Below are 20259 nucleotides of genomic sequence, written 5' to 3' on the forward strand. Positions count from 1 at the left end.
TTTTTATTTATATATAGATAGATTGAGCTAAATACCGAATTATGTAAGTAATATTTTGTTATCTTATAATTTGATCTAATGAGCTAATAAATTTGCAGTGTCTCGCACCCAGACCATCGGAGTTTGCGATATGCTAAAAAGAATTCGGCTGCAAGCCTTCAAAAATCCATCTTTTCACCGTAACAATGATATTTACCATAATTTACATCACGTAAGCATAGGGGAGCCAAAACTTCAAAATTTGCATCAGTCTAACGCAGCATCTTGGCAGCATCGCTTCCTCTTTGGATTTACACTCACATTTCTCACCTTTGCGGCAGTCCACCAAATCTTGTTCTTTCTGCTTTTCTTGGTTCGAAATTTTTTAGTTCATTCGGAAATCTCGTCGCGGATAGTCGCAGTGCTATCACTTCACTCGATACCGAAAGCAGTGCAGTTGGAAAGTTTAGTGAACTACGTGCCTCCTTCGTGAAATTCTGGTCAGTACTATCATTCATTGCACAAGTTATTCAAAACTAACTCCATAGATTTATCCCTATGGTAGAATCCAATATCCGACTCAGTACAAATAAGCTTGATTTTTGGAATCTGCTCATCTACTTTGGTCAGCAATTCAGAAGTCAGCGTTCCCTTTCAGCTCCCGCATAAACTTGACCTACCTCTACATGTTATAGTTTCCGAACGCATTTCTACTTGACTTGCATTGTCTATCACTGAATCACTGAATGGATTTTCATACTTAATGGCAAATATTTAAAATCCTACACTCTACCCAACAATAGTTTCTCGTTGAAAATGGGAACCTAACATACCGTCACTGGGTGAGCACCGAGATTGTTATTTTTGTATGTGTTTATTAGCATCAGTTCAAACATTACATTCATTTCTCACATCTAAGACAACACTATCATCCTAATTTGGTAAAACAAATTTAAGCTTTTAGTAACATTTAGTAAACAACATATTAAATTTCATTTGCCGAAGCACTTCAGAATGTTTACAGATGTGTTAATTTCACCTGAGAAAAAAAAAGAGTTTTCAATTTACCTTACCTAACGAAACTAAATATATAACGCATGATTCGTGGCAATAGAAGATAGTAACGATTTTTGTCAAAAATTATTAATAATTTTATTTGACATTTGTTCCAGTGTGTCAACATTGGATATTCTATGTAACTCATTAGAACTATACCAAGGAGAAAGTTTCAGAATCATTTTCAAAATTGTAATTTGAATCCGTTACAGTGCTTTCTTCCTGGAATTACAACAGCTAGTCCATATTGGTACAGCATACAACATGGCTGGCCTGGAAATTCGTTTAAAGATCAAAAGCTTGTTCCTGAGACAAAGTTTTTATTTTATATTAATAAGGGGATAAAAACATTTTACATATTTGTTACATATGGCTTGAATACCCGCAATGTGATCTTTGAAAGTTAAGTTTTTATATAGCATGAGCCCTACATACTTAACTTCATCTGACCAATTTGTTGGAACCCCTCTTATCGTGATAACATGTGTACTTGAAGGTTTCAAATAAAGTGGTTTTGGTTTATGTGGGAATATTATTAATTGAGTTTTGGAAGCATTAGGAGATATCTTTCATTTTTGCAAGTATGATGAAGAAATATCCAAACTTTTTTGCAATCTACTGTAGATGTCACGCAGGTTTCGTCCTTTGGCGGAGAGGCCTGTGTCATCCGCAAACAAAGATTTATGACATCCCTGAGGTAACTCAGATAAGTCAGATATGAAAAAAAAAATTGTATAATATTGATCCCAAAATGCTGCTTTGAGGAACACCAGCTCTTATAGGAAGCCTTTCATATCTGAAGTCTGATAATTAAATTGAAGTGTACGATTTGACAGATAACTTTGAATTATTCTAACAATATATGTTGGAAAATTAAAGTTTTTTAATTTTACAATCAAGCTTTCATGCCAAACACTTTCGAATGCGTTTTATATGTCTAGAAGAGCCAGACCAGTAGAATAGCCTTCAGATTTGTTGAAACGAATCAAATTTATTACACGTAAAAGTTGATGAGTGGTCGAATGTCCATGGCGGAATCCGAACTGTTCATTGGCAAAAATTGAATTTTCGTTGATGTGGACCATCATTCTGTTAGAATGACCTTTTCAAAAAGTTTACTGATGGAGGAAAGCAAGCTGATTGGATAATAGCTGGAAGCTTTTGCAGAATTTTTGTCCGGTTTTAAAATTGGTACAACCTTGGCATTTTTCCGTTGGTCATGAAAATATGCCAACTGAAAATATTTGCTAAATATAAAAACTATAGTTATTCTAAGAATGATAAGTACTTTCTGGAAGGTTCTTAACGAGGGTGTTAAAAATTCCATCATCACCAGGGGTTTCCATATTTTATGGAGTTTTCAATAATAGTTCTCACTGCTTCCAAATGAGTCTCCCAGGAATTTTAGAAACGTTATTTTGATTGAGAATGTTTTCGAAATCCTGAGTAACTTGATTTTCTATTGGACTAGTAAGCATTGGCGTAGGAACAGGGGGGCAGGGGGGCCTGGCCCCCTCCAGAATCATCCAGCCCCCCCAGAATTTTTCATGATAATAAAAATTTAAAATTAAAATAAGCAACTAAACATGAAGTAAAATCTTCCGAATCAATGTACATGACTCTTGTTATTGACAAAAATCTCTTCAGTAGTTTATTCTATGCTGTACAACTATAGTGAGGGAACCTTGCTTGTCTTACATAGTATCAGCGTGGCTGACTTCGGTGAACCGCGCGACCACCGAAAGCTTAACCGTCCGGCTGGTGTGAAATAATGTAACAAAATTGACCATAGCGTTTTATTTCAGCAATCAATTCTCTTCTTGATTTTGATTTATTTTTAAGTGTTTTTGTATGAATAAATGTATTGCTTAAACTATACTTATTCAAGAAAACTTATTATAGTTTTCCAACAGATTTGAAGCAAAAATTTTCCAAAAAACGTTTCGATATTTTTTATAGTATTTAAGCATAATAAAATTTCTCAAAGAATATTGAAGGGTGGTTTCAGAACGTTTGCAAATCTCTTGAAAACTTATCAAATAATATTGAAGGACTTGTTTCAAAGCAAAATCCTCCTGGTGGACAAGCATTCCTTCTATGTCTACTTTATTAGTAAATTGATTACGGAGCATGTTCCCGGATTTACCTCAAAAGTGGTAGTTTATTTTATTAAAGTTCAGTTTTTCTCGCAATTCCTGCAAAAAAACATTGATTCTGTCAAATCAAATACTGAGATAGTTCAATGAAAGTTCTATTAGAAATTTTCATTGAATTTCTTTAAACAGTTTTCTCGAAAAAAAATATTTCAATTTTGCTTTAAATACCCGGCATATCATGAATTGGAAACAAAATTGTTTTTGAAATGCCTTTTGCCTTCGAATCTTAAGAGGAAATTTATTGAAAACCCCCAGTAAAATTTTTGCATCCAAAATTAGCATAGCGCTCTACAGATTGAGCAGGCGTGCCCGACCTTTTTGAATCTTTTTCGACATAAATTGTTAGTGCGTTCGCAAGAATAGACCGATATGAACAAAATTATTCTCAAATGAAAGCTTGATAGTATATCTGTTCAATCCATGCCGAAAATTTTGAATTTATATCAAACTATTCGATAGCTATGTAAGCTAAGGCAAAAATCTGGATCATTGAACTTAATTGCTTCGGTGGCAAAAAAGTTGATACAAATTTAAAATTTGCAGCATGGATTAGACAAATATAAAACCAAGCTTTCATTTGAGACTAATTTTGTTCATATCGGTCTATTTTTGCGAGCGCACCAACCATATATGTCGAAAAAGAGTCAAAAAGGTTGGGCATGCCTGCTGTAGAGAAACATTTAGCAAAATAACTGGGAAGGGAGATTTATTAAGATATTCATAAAGAATTTTTTATGGATCTTCCTTAAAACACTTCTTTAGACATAATTTTACCAATTATTGAAAGAATTTATATTCTTAGTTTAATTTTTTGTGCGATACGAGGGCGGAGTTTTTAAAAGCTTTCTGGAAGAATTAATTAGAAAACCAGAAGTCAAGGTAGCATTGTTTTCAACAATAATTTCTAAAGAAGATCCTGATGGACCTTCTTGAGAAATTATTTTTATTTGTAAATCCATTAGAGAGAATTTAACTATCCTGTAATTTATCTCTGAAGAAAAGATTTTAAATTATCTATTATTGTACCCTTGGCCATCTATTGTTCCACCTGATTCAACATTTTGTTGTTTCTCTTTCCTTTGCATGACGCTCTGAAGTATTTGGTACATAAACTCAAAAAAGCAACATTTTAAAACATCTAAAATAAGGTAAATTGTAGTTTTTAAGAATAGGGTCCTAAAGCCCTGTCCCGATTTTAGTTCCAAACGCTGAAGTTTAAGCCAAAAACACAAGTTTACTCAATTTTCTAATGTTTTCCGTTGGTTAAAGTCAAAAAATCATTTTTTTAGATTTTGTCACACTCCTTGGCTTAAACTCAAATTTTGGGTGTATTTTGTTTTCCGTGTCCCTTCCGAAATGTCAGATAGGAACAACCCCAGTGTCGAAACTAAAACCCCTGTGGTGTTTTTGTCGTGTCAAGGTTTATTTATGGACCCAATTTTTAAATTAAAGTTTTAATATGATATAGCCGTTATTTGAGCGGGAAAAAATGCTAAGGTAGCTGAAGTATCATGCTCTTTCGGGTTGTTGAATAAAAACAAGATTTTATTAAAAATTTTAGGACCCAATTGTAGAATTCTTATACGTATGGTACCTGATTTCCGAAAGTCCCTCAAAAGTTTCAAAGTAATGTGTTTTACCTAAGATTTCAATTCATTCAAACTTCGGAGTTCATACAATATGTTATCGAATATTTTAGTTACATTCAGTAAAAAATCTATCCGTTTAAATACCAATCATTTTATATTATAAAAGAAGTAGAAATAATGACAAGATTTTCTTGTAGTAAATCCTACAAACAAGGACCACTTAAGCTTTTCTACATTGTACATTGTCACATTGTCAACTAGTTTCAGAAAAATTCTACGGTTTATTTCTTGAATTTTACGACAAGAATTTAGTATTTTTTTCCGCATTATATTTAGCAGCAATTATTCAAAAAATACAAGCAGTTATTTCAAACCATTTTTGTATGTGTTTCTCCAGAAATCTGTTAAAATGTGAATCGTAGAGGAAGTTTCGAATTGCGAAAAAAATATTAAGATATTCCTGGAGTAGTTTTTGAACAAAAAAATGAGCATTCGCAAAAAAAATAGTTACTTCTAGGACTTGAAGGAATACTTTATGGATTTTCTGAAAATTTGTTTCGAGAAATTCAAGAATAAATTGCAAAATCATGATAGATCTGGTGAAAAAATTCTTCAAAAAATTCCCAAAAGAATCAAAAGTTTGGTTTAAAGACAAAAATCTCTGGAAAATACTTGGATGAATCTCTGGTTAATTTTTCGGATGAAGCTTAGGGAAACAACAATATAATTCTCTTAGAAATTCCGGACCAAATTCTTCGGGAAAGTATTTTCGCAGAAGAGTTTTTGAAAAAGCATTTGAACGTATTCCGATAGAAACTTTATAGGAATGTTTGAATTCTTTAAACATTTCTTAGACGGACATTTAAAAAAAAATAAATATTTTGAGAGAGTTTTGAAGGAATGCGAGATGTTGCTCATTAATTATTTTTTTGATTTTTCCCCTTATACCAAATTTTCTTATGATAGACTAAAATCCAAGTTTTTCAGTTTAAATTAAATTGACCTCCATAAAGTGCAATGAATTAATCTAAAACATCAAATAAGATAGTTGGTATGAAATCACACAAACTTTCAACAATGAGAAATTCATCTCAATAATTAATTTTATTAAAAAAAGACTTTTGGACTTCTGTCGCGAAATTTAGATTACTGGCCCATAATGGGAGGAACTGAAACTGCCTGCTACAATATTGGCATAAGTGTTTCCATGAGTAAATTCATTTGAAATTGTATGATTCGAACGGCTACCCGACGGAAGAAAATAAGCTTGTGAATGAGCATGAATATAGTTAATCTGATGGGTATAATTTGTTTTCTTATCTTTATTAACGGGATTTTTAGCCCTGGGCTAGTTAATCTCGGGACCAAAGATTTTACTTCCCTTCCGAAGGAAGTCGTCACTATTACCTTTACGTCATAAGTGACTATCTCGGGAATGGGATTCGTTCCCAGGTCCTCGGCGTGAGAGGCGTGTGTTGTAACCACTACACCAAGCCCGTCCCCTGGAGTATGATTATTAAGCAAGCGATCGTTAACTGAAAAATGAGAATTTTTGGAGATTCTGCCTGGGGAATTCCGGCTATGAAAAATGTTACCATTCATCTGCCTGGTACGAGCTTCAACTATTCGTTTGTTTGAAGAGCAATCCCTAAAGTTACACTTATGATTGCCCCCGCAATTAGCGCATGCATACTTTATGGTATCTTCCTTCACTGGACATACGTCCTTAGCGTGAGATGAACCTCCGCAAATCATGCATTAAGCATCCATGCTGCAATTTTTTGTTCCATGATCCCATTTTTGGCACCGACGGCACTGAGTGGAGTTCTGGTAATTTCCTCCAGGTTTCTGAAAATGTTCCCATGTCACACGGACATCGAACATAAGTCTTGCTTTACTGAAGCTTTAATATTTTTTAGTTCACTTTTGCTAAAGCGAACTAAACAATACTCTTGAGAAAGCCCTTCTATATGAATGCCAGATTGGATTCTCTGTTTCGCAATGATTTCTTGGATTGCGGAAAATCCAAGTAAATCATTTACTCCATTTTTGATCTCTTCAGGTGACTTATAGTTGAGAGACCTTTCAAGACGACCTTGAGTAAAGGTTCAGTTTTGTCGTCATACGTGTAAAATTGTGCTTTTTCTGTCCAAGATGTTTGAGAAGAAGTTCGCGATCTTTAGGAGTTTCCGGCAAAACGCGGCTGTCTCTTTTCTTTGCCATTTGGAAGCAAACCTTGATTCTCCTAATGGAGTTCAAGATACCTACCTTTACCTTGATACCTTGATGGCTACAGCATAGCGTCACGCCATTCCCGGGCGTATTGTAGAGCTCCATCTTCTCCAAGCTGCGGGACCTAAGCTGATTACGTAGTCCGTTAAAGGCCCTATTCGCAGCCGCAATACGTCTTTTCACTTCGCGGGAAACGTCGTTGTCACATGTCACAAGTGTTCCAAGATAAACAAATTCTTCAACAACTTCAAACACATCCCCATCAAACACTACCTCAGCTCGTACACCACAAAGCCTGACTCTATCTCTACCTGCAACCATGTACTTCGTTTTGGTAGAATTAATGGTCAGGCCTATCCTCGCTGACACCCTCTTCAGAGGCACGAAGGCATCTTCCACTGACCTGCGATCGATTCCAATTAGGTCTATATCGTCCGCAAAGCCAAGGAGCATGTGCGACGATAATAGTGCCATTTCTCTGCACGTCACATCTCCTAATAGCACCCTCGAGTGCAATATTGAGCAGTAAATTCGAAAGTGCGTCTCCCTGCTTCAACCTGTCTAACGTCACAAACGAGGTTGACACCTCGTCTGCGATCCCAACACTTGATTTCGAACCATCCAGCGTAGCATGTATCAGCCTAATTAGTTTCACCGGAAAGCCATGTACAGACATTATCTGCCAAAGCTCATTTTTTATCACTGAGTCGTACGGCACCTTGAAATCAATAAACAGATGGTGAGTCTGCAAGTTATATTCCCGGAATTTATCTAGGATCATTCGCAAGCTAAACATCTGGTCCATTGTCGAACGGCCCTCACAAAAACCAGCTTGGTATTCGCCGGCGAAGGACTCCTCGAGTGGCCTCAGTCTGTTGAACAGAATGCGCGACAGAATTTTGTACGCCGAATTCAGCAGGGTAATTCCTCTGTAATTCGCACACTCCAGTCTGTGCCCTTTCTTGTAGATTGGGCGTATGAGGCCATCTAACCAGCCAGTGCGCATTTCTTCGTCCTCCCATAGCTTCAGAAGTACTCGGTGAATCGACTGATAAAGCTGCTTGAGAAGCTCGACCGGGATCTCGTCCTTCCCAGCAGCCTTACAGTTCTTCAACTCGCTGATAGCCTTTTGAACCTCTCCTATGATCGGTGGGTCCACAACTTGATCGTCATCATCAATGTTCATCCTGTTCCTCGCTACATTCCCATTTTCACCGTTCAACACTTTCTGAAAGTGCTCCTTCCACCTGGCAGCCACCGCCGTTTTATCGGTCAGCAAATTCCCTTCTCGATCATTACACATGGCGGGCACTGGTACGGTATTGTGTCGCGCACCATTGACCGATGCATAGAATCTCCGCATATCATTCCGGCTCATGCTTTCTTGAGCTTCAGCTACCACACTTCCTTCTTTCTGCTGCCTTTTCTTTCTGCGGTTGATTCGGGTTTCTTCGGCTCTCGCTGCCCTGTACCGCTCTCTGTTCTCACTATGGGTGGTTTCCGTATAGAATGGCGGCCAAAAATATGTTTGCCATCTCATGTCATATTTAAGAGTTTTGTAATACACATTTGATATTTTGTTTTCAATGAACAAGTTTTCGAGACCAATTTTTGAAAAAGGCTTGTAGCGAAAAAAATAGCGTTTATTACTAATGATGCATATAGGCCATTGATGCAATTAACGTTGTGAAAACCATTATTAATAATAAAACTTACATAATAATGATGATATGAATCATTTGACGTTATTAAGTTATCCCCTGAAAATATATTTAGCTGATATTATAGCAAAAAAGGCAAACATGTTGAAAAAAGTCAATGAGCCCTAACTGAAAAAAGTGCAAATATGTGCAGCTAAATTCTTCACTATCCTTTAGTTTACATCTTTGAATAACCTTGGAAATAAATTTCAGCCTGGGACAACTTGGGACAAAAAAGTATGGGATGTGTAGAGTTTCGGTAAAAAATCTAATGTGTATTTTTCAGTGTAGTTCCCACATTTACCTGAACTAAAGTACGAATTTTTATTTTGTTTTATTTTTCAAAGATTGCTTTTTAGTAAGCTTCCAAACCGTGTATAGAGATATGTATGAAATATTACGATTCTGCAGTATATTCCATCTAACGTATACCTTATATTTGAATTCTTTGTTTTTCTTAAAAAAAAAGCTCTAACTTTGGCATACTGTATCAATGAAACTACAAAGGATCTTGCTCTATGTACCAGAAGAACCTATCAGAACAAGTATTTTTTCGATTATTCGCCACTTGATCGCCCATAGTGGTTCTGTCGTGTACTGACCACAAGCATTCGGCTTCTGACGACATTCTTCATATCTGTCACTCTCTGGCACTCTTCATCGAACCAGTCGTTTCGTCTTCGTCGTTGACCAGTGCCAATCACTTTCCGCGCCGTTATTGTCACAGCTTCGACATCTCCAGCAACGTTGATTCTTCCCAACTGCTCGTCTAGCTGCTGGCGGTACTGTGCAGCTACCCCATCAGTCGACAAGCGTTGTATATTGAAGCGCAGCGTTCTGTTTGTTCTGGAACTCGTGACGCTGGATAACCGCACCCGAATTTCAGCTACAACGAGATAATGATCCGAGTCGATATTAGGGCCTCGGAAGGTCCTGACATCCATGACATCTAAAAAATGTCGCCCATCAACCAGCACGTGGAGCAGGCATCGTCACTCGGGTGTCACCAGGTGAGTTTGCGGATATTCTTTCGTGCGAAGTAGGTACTGCTGATTGCCATCCCTCTATCAGCAGCGAAGGTTACTAGCCGCAGGCCATTATCATTAGTAACGGAATGAAGGCTTTCCGTTCCAATGACGGGTCGAAAGAAATCTTCTTTCCCGATCTGCGCATTTGCGTCGCCGATGACTATCTTGACGTCTTGTTTTGGGCACTCTCCGTAGGCCTTATCCAGGCTCTCATAGAACTCATCCTTCATGTCATCGGGCTTATCGTTCGTTGGCGCAGTTATGCTCATTAGTGTGTAGTTGAAGAACTTGCCCTTTATTCTCAACACACAGATTCAGTCGCTTACCGGTTTCCACCGAATAATTCGCTTCATCTACGAAGCCATTGAGAGCAAGTGTCGTTTATCCTAATTGATGAATAAATGTGAGGAATCTTTAATCCAACTTGGTTTCAAGATAACATTATTATCGAGTTGCAAACTGAAACCTATTTTGTTTCTTTCAACAGTAAACATACAGGGAAATAATCTTAAAAATTAAAAACTATTATAATTTCTGGAGGTATTCATACGAAATTTCAGGAATATTTGTGGCCTAATCCTTTGTAGATTTTGCCAGCTTACTGACAAGATCCAAGGTTTTCAGGGATTTCCTGAAGATTTTTTTCCAACTTCTGGGGACATTTTTGACGATTTATTAGTGGAATTCGATGTGAAGTATTTTATTCATTGCGCTCCTGATTCACTTCGTCAGGGTTTTTTTTTAGAACTACTGAGCTCATACTTAGCCACAATATGCGTTGTTTTCAAGCGCTTCCTATTGTCAAGTTTAAGACAATTCTGCCGAGAAATTTTTCCTCGTCAAAGTGGATCCTAGAAGTTCCAATGTTCTTTACTTTTTTTCTGAGCCGAAAATGAATGCAGCTTACTGTTGTGTTTCCGTCGATTTGATGACGAAAACCTCTACTTGCCCTGCAGTGCATGAACTGCCGAATTTTACCAAGATCCTTTATGGAAGTTCCTTGTCCTATTATAGGAAAAAATACTAGGTAGATTCCTTACTCAATTCTTAGTGGACTCCTCCGAAAGATCATAGCTACAAGAAGCATTGACGATTTCTCCATTAAGATCTGTTGTGGATTACAGACATGTTTACATCAGATAAAACTTTAATAGTCGTATTGTGTATTTTCAAAGGGGGTGTAAAGTTTCAAAGCAGGTCGCGGCTTCAAAAAGGTTGAGAGCCACTGGTCGAAAGCATCAAACTGATTGCTGATTTCGATGCATTAAAGGAATCTGAGGCAAAACGATCCACAGTGCTCTTTGCTTAGGCTATTTGCGAAGTAATTGGGATCAATTTTCCATCAGGAACTGATAGTAAGGATCCTCAAAATACGATTTAACAAGAAAAGTTCCACGGAAAATGTCTTGATGTTTCCAAAATATTCATAGAAACCCCGAAAAGTCGTTTTGCTCCGGGGGTGCATATTACCCCCGATACCCTTAACCATTTCACTCTTCTAAGACGCTATGTCTAAAGCAACAGATTATGCAAATCGAATGTACCTCGGATTTTTTTTTCGCTAGACTTCAGTAATTGAATTATATTTTCATAATCGGAAGGTTTTTAAATATTCCATCGGTGAAATTTTGATGTTTTCCACTTTTAAGCTATTTTCTCATATACAGACTACGTTGACGGGTTCAAAGAGAAATCGAAGACACGGGTCCAAACAAGGATCCAAGAGGGATCAATAAGTAGAAAAAAGTTAGTACTGAGAAGTACTACGTATATTTTGGTTATCTTTTCTAACCACGAAGGTATTGCATTGTAATATAACGTCATAACTATGAATTTTCAAGAGAACCCTTATTATGAATTCCGTGCGACAAAAGATTCACAGACAGAAGCGCACATTTCTTAAAACATTGATGAACTTCCACGTTTGCGATTCTCAAGTTTCTTGATCAATAAGGAATAACTGTTTCAAATACCTCATTGATTACACTGGTTACCCTGATAGACCTATATATATCTGACAGTATTATTTGGTGCACAATCCGTGGTGAAAGAAAAATCTTGAAGAATCAAGAATGTCTTGAAGTCGCCGTTACTTAGCCGATCTTCTTAGTTCGCCAAGTCAAATTCTTAATTTATTCTTTAAAAATTTTCTGTCACAAAATAAGCCAATATAATAAAATATTAGTTAGATGGTTTTTTTTACAAAATTCTCGTTTTGACGTAGAATCCACAGAAGAAATACAAGTGGGATTGTATACACTTTTTAAAGTATTCTATAGTTAAGAAAATATTCCTTAACTTTTGTTTAAAGCCATATAAGAACTTCCACCAGCAGAGCAGCAGAACATATTTGGTTACGCACAGCACAAGAGTACGATGCGCACTGAAACTCAACATTTTTGATAATAAAATTTAACCAACACATTTTTTTTAATATTACATCCACAGCATCGTATTCTACTAGCGGGAAGAATCTTGGCCGACTGGTAAAAATGACAACACATCATCAACAGCTGTGTTACGCGCTTCTGTTGTTTATCGCAGTTCCCCTGATAGACGCCACCATCCCGACGATAGATAATATTGGTAAGTAATCCTACCGGTAAGCTTCCCGGTCCCTCGATCAAACTGCAACGTGCCACAAGCCAGCACAACACAGTTCGACACAACCTACGTGGCATTTGTTCACATGTCCAGATGAATAAGGCCATATCGGTTATGGTGATATAACTAGATTAGGCCGGTTTCTGGAAATACTGACGTTTCTTTTTTTTTACGATAATGATTTCTGCGTCATTCAAACTGAACCCACTAGGCATCAAGATTCCACCTTTCTTTTTGTGTGTTAAACGCTGCAACAATCAGAGACCTATTAAAACGTTCGTAAATCAAACTCCCACATACCGAAAATTGGAATGGTAAAACGTATTAATCTAGGGTACCGGTACCAATGGTTGTGCATGTAGTAAAATAGCACGAATTTTTGACCTAGCGCTAGTTTTCGACCTAGGCTACTTTACATAAAAGTCCGAAAATTGACCAAGAATCCTTGTAGATCGAAGATGCCCTAGGGAAGATCAAAAATGACGTCCATCGTTTTCGTTTTCACTTTCGTAGACCCCACCATAATGACGTCATTTTTGAATGTTCCCCTACTAGTTGTTTGAACAGTGAATTGAACCTATACTTTCGATAAAAACGACAGGTGAGTAGTTTTTAGTTTAGGCGGTTTGCACTATTTAAGTTTTTAATCTGACCAAAAAGTCAAATTTTTCGCAAACGATATTATTTTCTTTATATTATTGCAAATCTTGCAAAATAAAAAAAAAGTTATGGAGATGATTTATATACATCACTCAAACCATTTTAATTGCTACCAAGAGAGAAAATTGTAAACTTGATGTGAAAATCAACTATTTTTTTGCATTGTTTCCGAACGGATACTACTAATAGCTACTAGCAATTTAATGTACAAAAAGAATGTTATACCTCATACATATTTTTCCCCATTCAGAAATCTTTAGAAAGACGCAAAGACAAGTCCTTATTTTGTTGTGAATGTTTGTGCTTACATTATCTACTATCGGTACCGGCACCCTACTGCTCACTTTTTATTGGATACATTTAGGCCTTGATGCATTTCCAGATTGGTTGGATTGTTTCCCGTGATTTTGTAAATGTCTGCTAACATCTATATATGTATACGCAGGTTCGAAACAAGGCAGCTCGATGAGCTTTGATAACTATCACGCTTCACAAGATTGAAAAGTTTGCCAATGTTCATTTATATTCATAAAACGCTCAAGGAAGTAGAGAAGGTCAATTGGCCAAGAAAGCCTTCAGTTAACAACTGTGGAAGTACTCATAGAACACTAAGCAGCAGGCATTATTCTAGCTGCGTTGAAACACTGAAAAAAGGAGACACAAATCAAATAAAGTAAAGCCACAGACAAACAGACGTCATACTGATGGAATTTATATCTACCACATATTTAGCACCTATTTCAAATTCGCTTTTTGAAATCTCACAACCAGAAGCACACGCAACTGGCCCCACGAAACTTGGGCTTGGCTATTTGTAAATTTGTTTGAATGAGATGAGATAATTAGAGAAAGGTGGGACAAAAGTTCGACCTTTGTGGCATAATCAATATTTTCAGGAAAGAAAAACTATAACAGTTAAAAAGTAATAAATACCATGCATATTACAGTGCAGTAACGTAGCTAAGGGGGTGCGGTGGGTGCGGTCCGCACCGGGCCCCGGATTCTTGGGGCCCGAGATCATGGTGAAAATTTATCATAGCATTAGAAATTTAGTTTTTTTTTTTACAAATTCCTGGAAAATCAGGTTTGGATTGGTCCGAAATTGGTTATAAGTAGGGGCCCCTATATCATCTAGTAAATTGATAAGGGTAGCGTTTATTTCAACACTATAGAACAGCACTTTTGAACAGAACATCGTAGTTTTGGATTCAAACATACAGGGGTCCTCTATAACTTGAGCTTGGCGAAGCCATGGACTGGTCTGCAAACATTTTATTATGAGCCAAGCCGAAATATTCGTTCACAATATTTTATATATTCTTTTAAAATACCAAAGCATATTTCGATAACGCAAACAAAGGTGAACAAGTCTCTAAAGTCTATTTTCTATGCAAAACATCTTATTTATCTAAAGTTGATTGTTCTATTTTCGCAATGTAATAAATCTTGATGTAAGTTCTCCAGGTATTACTACCCGACTACTGCATAGTTTCATTGATTTTCATTTTCAGAAATTTTTGTAGAAATTTATTTGGAGCTTTCTCCAGATATACGTACAAAGACTTCTCCCGGGATCGCCCCAAGAATTCTTATGGAGATTCTTCTAGCAATTTTCCCAGGAATTTGTCTTGGAATATCTTAAATGATTTATTAAGATATGCTAAGAGGAATTCCTTCAACATTTGTTCCAGAAAATCCTTCAGCAGTCCAATAACGAAATTACAACGAAAATTCTTTCAGAAATGCTTGTAGCATTGGAGTGAGATACACTCCAAATTTTTACTGCTGTAAACTAGCAATTTTTAGCAGATTTTTTTGTGCTGTAAATTCAGCAATCGATTCAACAAAACAGAATATGTATGCTAATTTTTAAGGAAAGCACATTTTCTTTGAAGTGACAACTGGTTTACTGATCGGTTATTTGCTATTCTAGTGTTTTTTTATTGCTTTGCAGCAATGATAGGTCTTCAGGTGCTGTTTAGTGAGAATTTAGGCGATATTTGTTGCATAACATATCTCAAACATTTATTTAAAAATAAAACAGCACGAAACACTATTTTCTGTGCTTTGGGGGGAGAGGGATACATAGCCAAAAATCCATCTGCCATTTCGGTATATCATAAAAAAAACAAAACTTTAGAGTTGAGTAATTGTTAAATCTTCAGTATTTTTGCAAATAAAACCGAATATAATATAATATAATTGGAAAGATAAAAAGAAAATATAATCGAAAGGTTGAATTTTACATTAAACCGAAATTATTACTTACATATATATACTTATAAATACTTACAGCCGTTTTCGGAAACTATCTTTCCATAATTATTCACTGATTATCCCAGGAATCGCTCCATCAATTCTTCCAAGGATTCTTATAAATTTCCACTAAGGATTCCTCATAAAATTCTTCATAAAAATTGATTACTTTCAAAGATTTCCGGAATTATTTTTGAAGTAGATTTTACTTGGATTCTAAAATTCAGTAAATTCTCGATTATATCACGAACCCAAAAAATTTTGGCGTGATATAGCGAAGCGTGATATAATGAAAATGTATTTTTCTGCATATAATTTTCATCACAATTTGAGCATTTAGTTGCAGAAATAGAACGAATGAAATAAAAGGCATGTAAGAGATGGGCTAAAAAGTTAGAATTTGGTTGTTTAGGGTTAATAAAATATAAAATGTATGAACTTTATACAATAATTGTAGCGTGACAAAATCGAACATACAAAAATAAGCAGTGATAAAATCTACTGTACTATTTTGGCAATTTTTTGAGGAAATTTGTGGAAAAGTATTAGTGGGTATCATTGGAAAAAAATCTAGTTGAATTTTTCAAAGAGGTACGAAAATTCTGGAGGAATTACTTGGGAAGTCTGTAAATAATAGTTGAAGCAAACTTTCGTCTAATACCTGAATTAAATTCTAATGAAATTTATAGGAAAATCAATAAATCCTACAGAATATTTAAGGGGGCAGGATCCGTCATTGATTTCGGAATTTTCAAAAGCAGTTTTTTCGTTCAAAATCAAGAAAATTTACAGGAAAATGTGTTCACTGTATTCTGTTCTCCAACCGACACACAGTGAACACATTTTCATGAAATATTTTTTTATTTTTGAACAGAAAAACTGCTTTTGTAGTTTCGATGATGACGATGATTACGATGACGGAGCGTTGATCGTTAAGAAAGAAGCTTTGAGAGTTGTCTGGTCAGATTGCTTGAGGAATCTTTATCGTAATGTAATTCCTTTTCAGCCTCATCTTTGTTTCGTTTTTTTTGGCATGATGTCTCTAAAGTTCCTTTTTTAAAACAATTTTCTGCTATCAGCCCTGAAGTGGTTGTATCGGTACCCAGACAACCAAAATGTACGTATAACGAAATCATCTGGAGGCGTTGCATGTGCGAAATTTCCCTTATAAGATGTCGTGAAAAGGTCTTCTACGTACAAAAGTGGAGGCGATATACGTACATATATTATGTGATGAATAGTATCATACAATGCGAGTGTATAAATTTTCTACCGAACTAACCTGTGATCTTGTGCAACTTGACTTATGATAACAAATGACGAATTGACAGCTGCTACGGATTGATTCGACTTACTTTGTGCGAGTGCAAATGAACTCAGAAAAACAGCGTTTTATGCGAGGAAACTCACCAATCTGAAGATTTTAACCATCGTGTGTAGAGAGTTTGATGTAATTTGTATGAATAAATGAGTTATTACGTGAACTTTTATGCGATTTCTGGTTGTCTGGGTATATAACTCTCCATCAATTGACTTTTTGACTACTAAATAAAAAAAAAAATTAAAAAAAAAAAATAGATGAACACAAGGTCCATTATTTTCAATCCCAAATATTGATGTTGATTAAAAGTGTATTATTGTTTCGATTAATTGACTAGTCAATTGGCACATACCTCGAATTGGAAGGGCCCCCAAATTTGACTCCGCACCGGGCCCTGGAAACCCTAGCTACGCCACTGTTACAGTGCACATTGGTCCCAAAGCCATATCAAGGGAGACACGAATCATTGCGTTTAAACCGTCAATTTTTGATGTATGGACTCTTTGACAAAGTTTCTCCATGTTATTTGGAGATTTTTTTCGATGATGTGAAATAAGAGTGGCCCGCATGGTTTACGAAATCAGAATATAAACTTTTTTGTTGACGCATTTAGGCCTGTACAATGTTTTATAACAATCAATTTTTAGCAACTTTTCCGAAGAACTCTAAGAATTTCTACCTCTTATGGTTCGCGAGTTATGATGTGTTTGAACAAATAAGTTAGGGTGGTCCTGAAAAATCAGTTTTTTTCTTGATAACTTTTTATACGATAATTTCTTGGAAAAACTTTGTTCCGACGCTTTTAGAACTTTTGATTGCGCAACTTTTTGCCGAAGAAATTACTGTTCTATCTCTTATGAATGCAGAGTTATCAGAGATTTTCATCGAAAAAGTGGTTGTTTTCAAATTTTGATATCTCTGAAAGGCGCAAACAGATTCACAATCTTCTATCGCCATTAGAAAGAAAATGTGAATGCATTCCGATATAATTTCTGATACCCTCAAGTGGTCTTCTACGGAATTGCTAAAAATATTGTACGTAACTCGTTACAGAACTCAATTTTTACAGCACTCGTCGTAATTATCCTATTCGGCAAGCCTCGTAGGATATATTTACGACTCGTGGCTGTAGATTTTCAATATTTTCCCACCAATCGGTTGGAAATTTATACAACATTTTACTCAAATGGAGAAAACTTTTGATTTTTGACGATAGACTGTCGAAAATTGTGAAAATGTCGACCCCTTTCTTACGCAACCAAACATGTTCAAACACGTGGGTTGGGAAGCACACTATAAAAGCAGACCAATTTTTGCTTCTTCGCTCATTCTTCTTTTGACGTTAACTACGTCTTACGGCAATATACTGGGTATCAATTGAAAATCTATAATGTTGCGACCGTTACGATATCATGTTAGAGTTAAAACAATAGAGGTAATAAACTATAGAGGAAGAATGTCGCTGGCGTCGCTGCAGGAACATCTTTTGCTGGCGGAGATAGGCAGGGCTATAAATGTCAACGCGAAAAAGTATGCAGTTTGACACTTATATACCCGACATGTTTCTGAGCGAGAACAAAGGGAACAGCAGCGACATTCGTCCTCTATAGTTTTCTATCTCTATTGTTAAAACTAAAGGAAGGCTGCAACTGCTGCTACTATGACAATCGACTAAAATTCAAATGCAGAAAATCACGTAGTTAACGTCATGCGGTCGTTTCTTGTATACAACCCCTTCTGATTTTTTCAGTGAAAGTTCTTCAATCGCCATCGTTCCAACAGATAGTCCTACCACAACCATTGATTGCTGCCGATCCCACAGTGATGATGTCAGATTCTAACAAGCCTGCTTCGGCAAGCAGTGACACCGCAGCAGACAAGAACAAACCCCAAGCGGATGCTTCTCTGGAAGCAAAGGATGAAAATCCCACGCTGAAGTTGGTAACCCGTGTGCTGGACACATTCCGAGCACCCCTCCCGTCCCAACAAGTTCTACTGATCCCGCAGCGGCATCGTGCCCTTCCGGGATGTCCGCTGTGTGACGCTTCGGTGTACAGCTATTGCGACTACAAGGTTTACCATGATGGGTGCTGTTGCGGAACAATGAACGGTGGTTACGGACATGGATTTAGCGGCGTTTCCAATGGTTTGTTGAAATTGCGGTACTCTCGAGAATTTTTAATAAACAAAATTAATATTTACAGGAATCGGCTACGGTGGATGTGGATACCAGGAGGATTGCAGTTTTCTGTACGCAAATTCGTGCTACGAGCATCAACTAATAGTGAATTGCTGTTGCAATTCTCCTTATTAGCGGAAAGCTAGGAACATATCAATGAAAACACATATTTGTAGAACTCGTCAAGTCTTTAGGCTTCGGCGGTGTATTTATTTTTCGTCAATAATTCCTCAACTCTATCGATGCATACTAAATGTACTTATTATCGAATATAGGTTTTAAGTTAGACGAATCCTTTCGGTTAACTACGTTCACTCACAATCATTGCTCTCTAGTTAAATTATGTCTAGCACGTGGTTTCATTCATTCTCAAAATTATGTTCTTCAATAAATGACTGACAGAAGAGACATAACAACCATTCCTGCACTCTCGGGAAAACTTGTCAATTTCTATCATTACCGATTCGATCAGATTAGTTTTTGTTTCTGAGAGGATATATATAGTAAGATCTAAATTGTGTAGAAATATTGATAACTCTTATTAGTTCGCAATACAATAACCTAGAAGACAAGAGATGGAACTCTTCTCAGAAGTATTATCAGATTGAAAGTTTATCAAATTGAAATATAAGCTTGTAGAGAGATTTATCATCTATCATATCGAATTACTAGTTAGTTGGTGCTAATTTTATTTTTGGATGACAAACTATCTCATTCTGTCGAAAACCTGCTTCCGAAAAAGTTAGTATTGAACTCCATGCGACTTACGTTACAGATTGCGTATTCCTTTCGATACACAATTTAGCTGCTATAGTATATTGTTTATTTAACTGTTTATCACATTATTTTCTTCGTTTCACTAAAAACCGGGTAAGTAGATCCTAAATCGACTTCAACTAAATCAACTTAAAATTATATGTTTGAAAAACAAAATCATAAACATGGAACCTATCGTTCTAGAACAGCGTAGGTCCGATAAAATCACAAAAAAAAAATCTAAAATTAGTGTCAATTTTCTATAAAATAGAACATCTGGACAAAGAGGCGCACCTATTCCACATCGTCCTTGTACTTTTCGCGGGCTTCTGCGCGGGCGTCTGGCACTAGTTGGTTTTTGACTCCACCGAGCACGTTGCTGGTGGCTTGCGTGGCCAGTACGATCGGCTGCACTACGATGGGTGGGATTTGTCGCATTACCGCTCCTACGGCACCGGTGTAACCCTTCTGGTCGTGTTCCAGGGCAGTGAGCTCGACCAAGTTGTGGGCAGTTTCGCTGATACCCTGAAAAACGAGATGAACAAAAAATGAAAAAATGGATTATTGAATGATATAATACATGAAATTTTGAATCTTCAAAACATGATAAATAAGCGATTTGTGAAAAGTAGAAGCCAGTTTTGTCGTTTCATTGTTTTATGAATTGAGTCCATGTTGACCATTAATTGAAACAATAAATACGAGCAACGGACTCATGTTCCGTAACCGGTCGTTTGAGAACG

The 20259-nt window shown here is 36.5% G+C and overlaps 2 protein-coding genes across 7 annotated transcripts in view; one reads left to right on the top strand and one right to left on the bottom strand.

The window, feature by feature from the left end:
* Positions 1 to 355: 355 nt before the first annotated feature.
* Positions 356 to 19652, top strand: LOC110681489. The gene is made up of 4 exons (XM_021857286.1): positions 356 to 479; positions 12189 to 12326; positions 18332 to 18727; positions 18786 to 19652. Exons 2-4 carry the CDS (start codon positions 12233 to 12235, stop codon positions 18893 to 18895), a joined length of 600 nt encoding a protein of 199 aa, XP_021712978.1. The 5' UTR covers positions 356 to 479; positions 12189 to 12232; the 3' UTR covers positions 18896 to 19652.
* Positions 18930 to 20259, bottom strand: part of LOC5578996 (autophagy-related protein 2 homolog A) — a 116838-nt gene continuing 115508 nt past the window's right edge. For all 6 annotated transcript variants that reach the window (XM_021857284.1, XM_021857282.1, XM_021857281.1 and 3 more), the window contains exon 12: positions 18930 to 20041. In XM_021857284.1, the coding sequence (XP_021712976.1) occupies positions 19811 to 20041 (231 nt within the window). In that variant the 3' untranslated portion in view covers positions 18930 to 19810. The remainder of the gene's footprint in view (positions 20042 to 20259) is intronic.

This window comes from Aedes aegypti, chromosome 1, assembly GCF_002204515.2.
Source record: "Aedes aegypti strain LVP_AGWG chromosome 1, AaegL5.0 Primary Assembly, whole genome shotgun sequence".
NCBI classification, from domain to species: domain Eukaryota; kingdom Metazoa; phylum Arthropoda; class Insecta; order Diptera; family Culicidae; genus Aedes; species Aedes aegypti.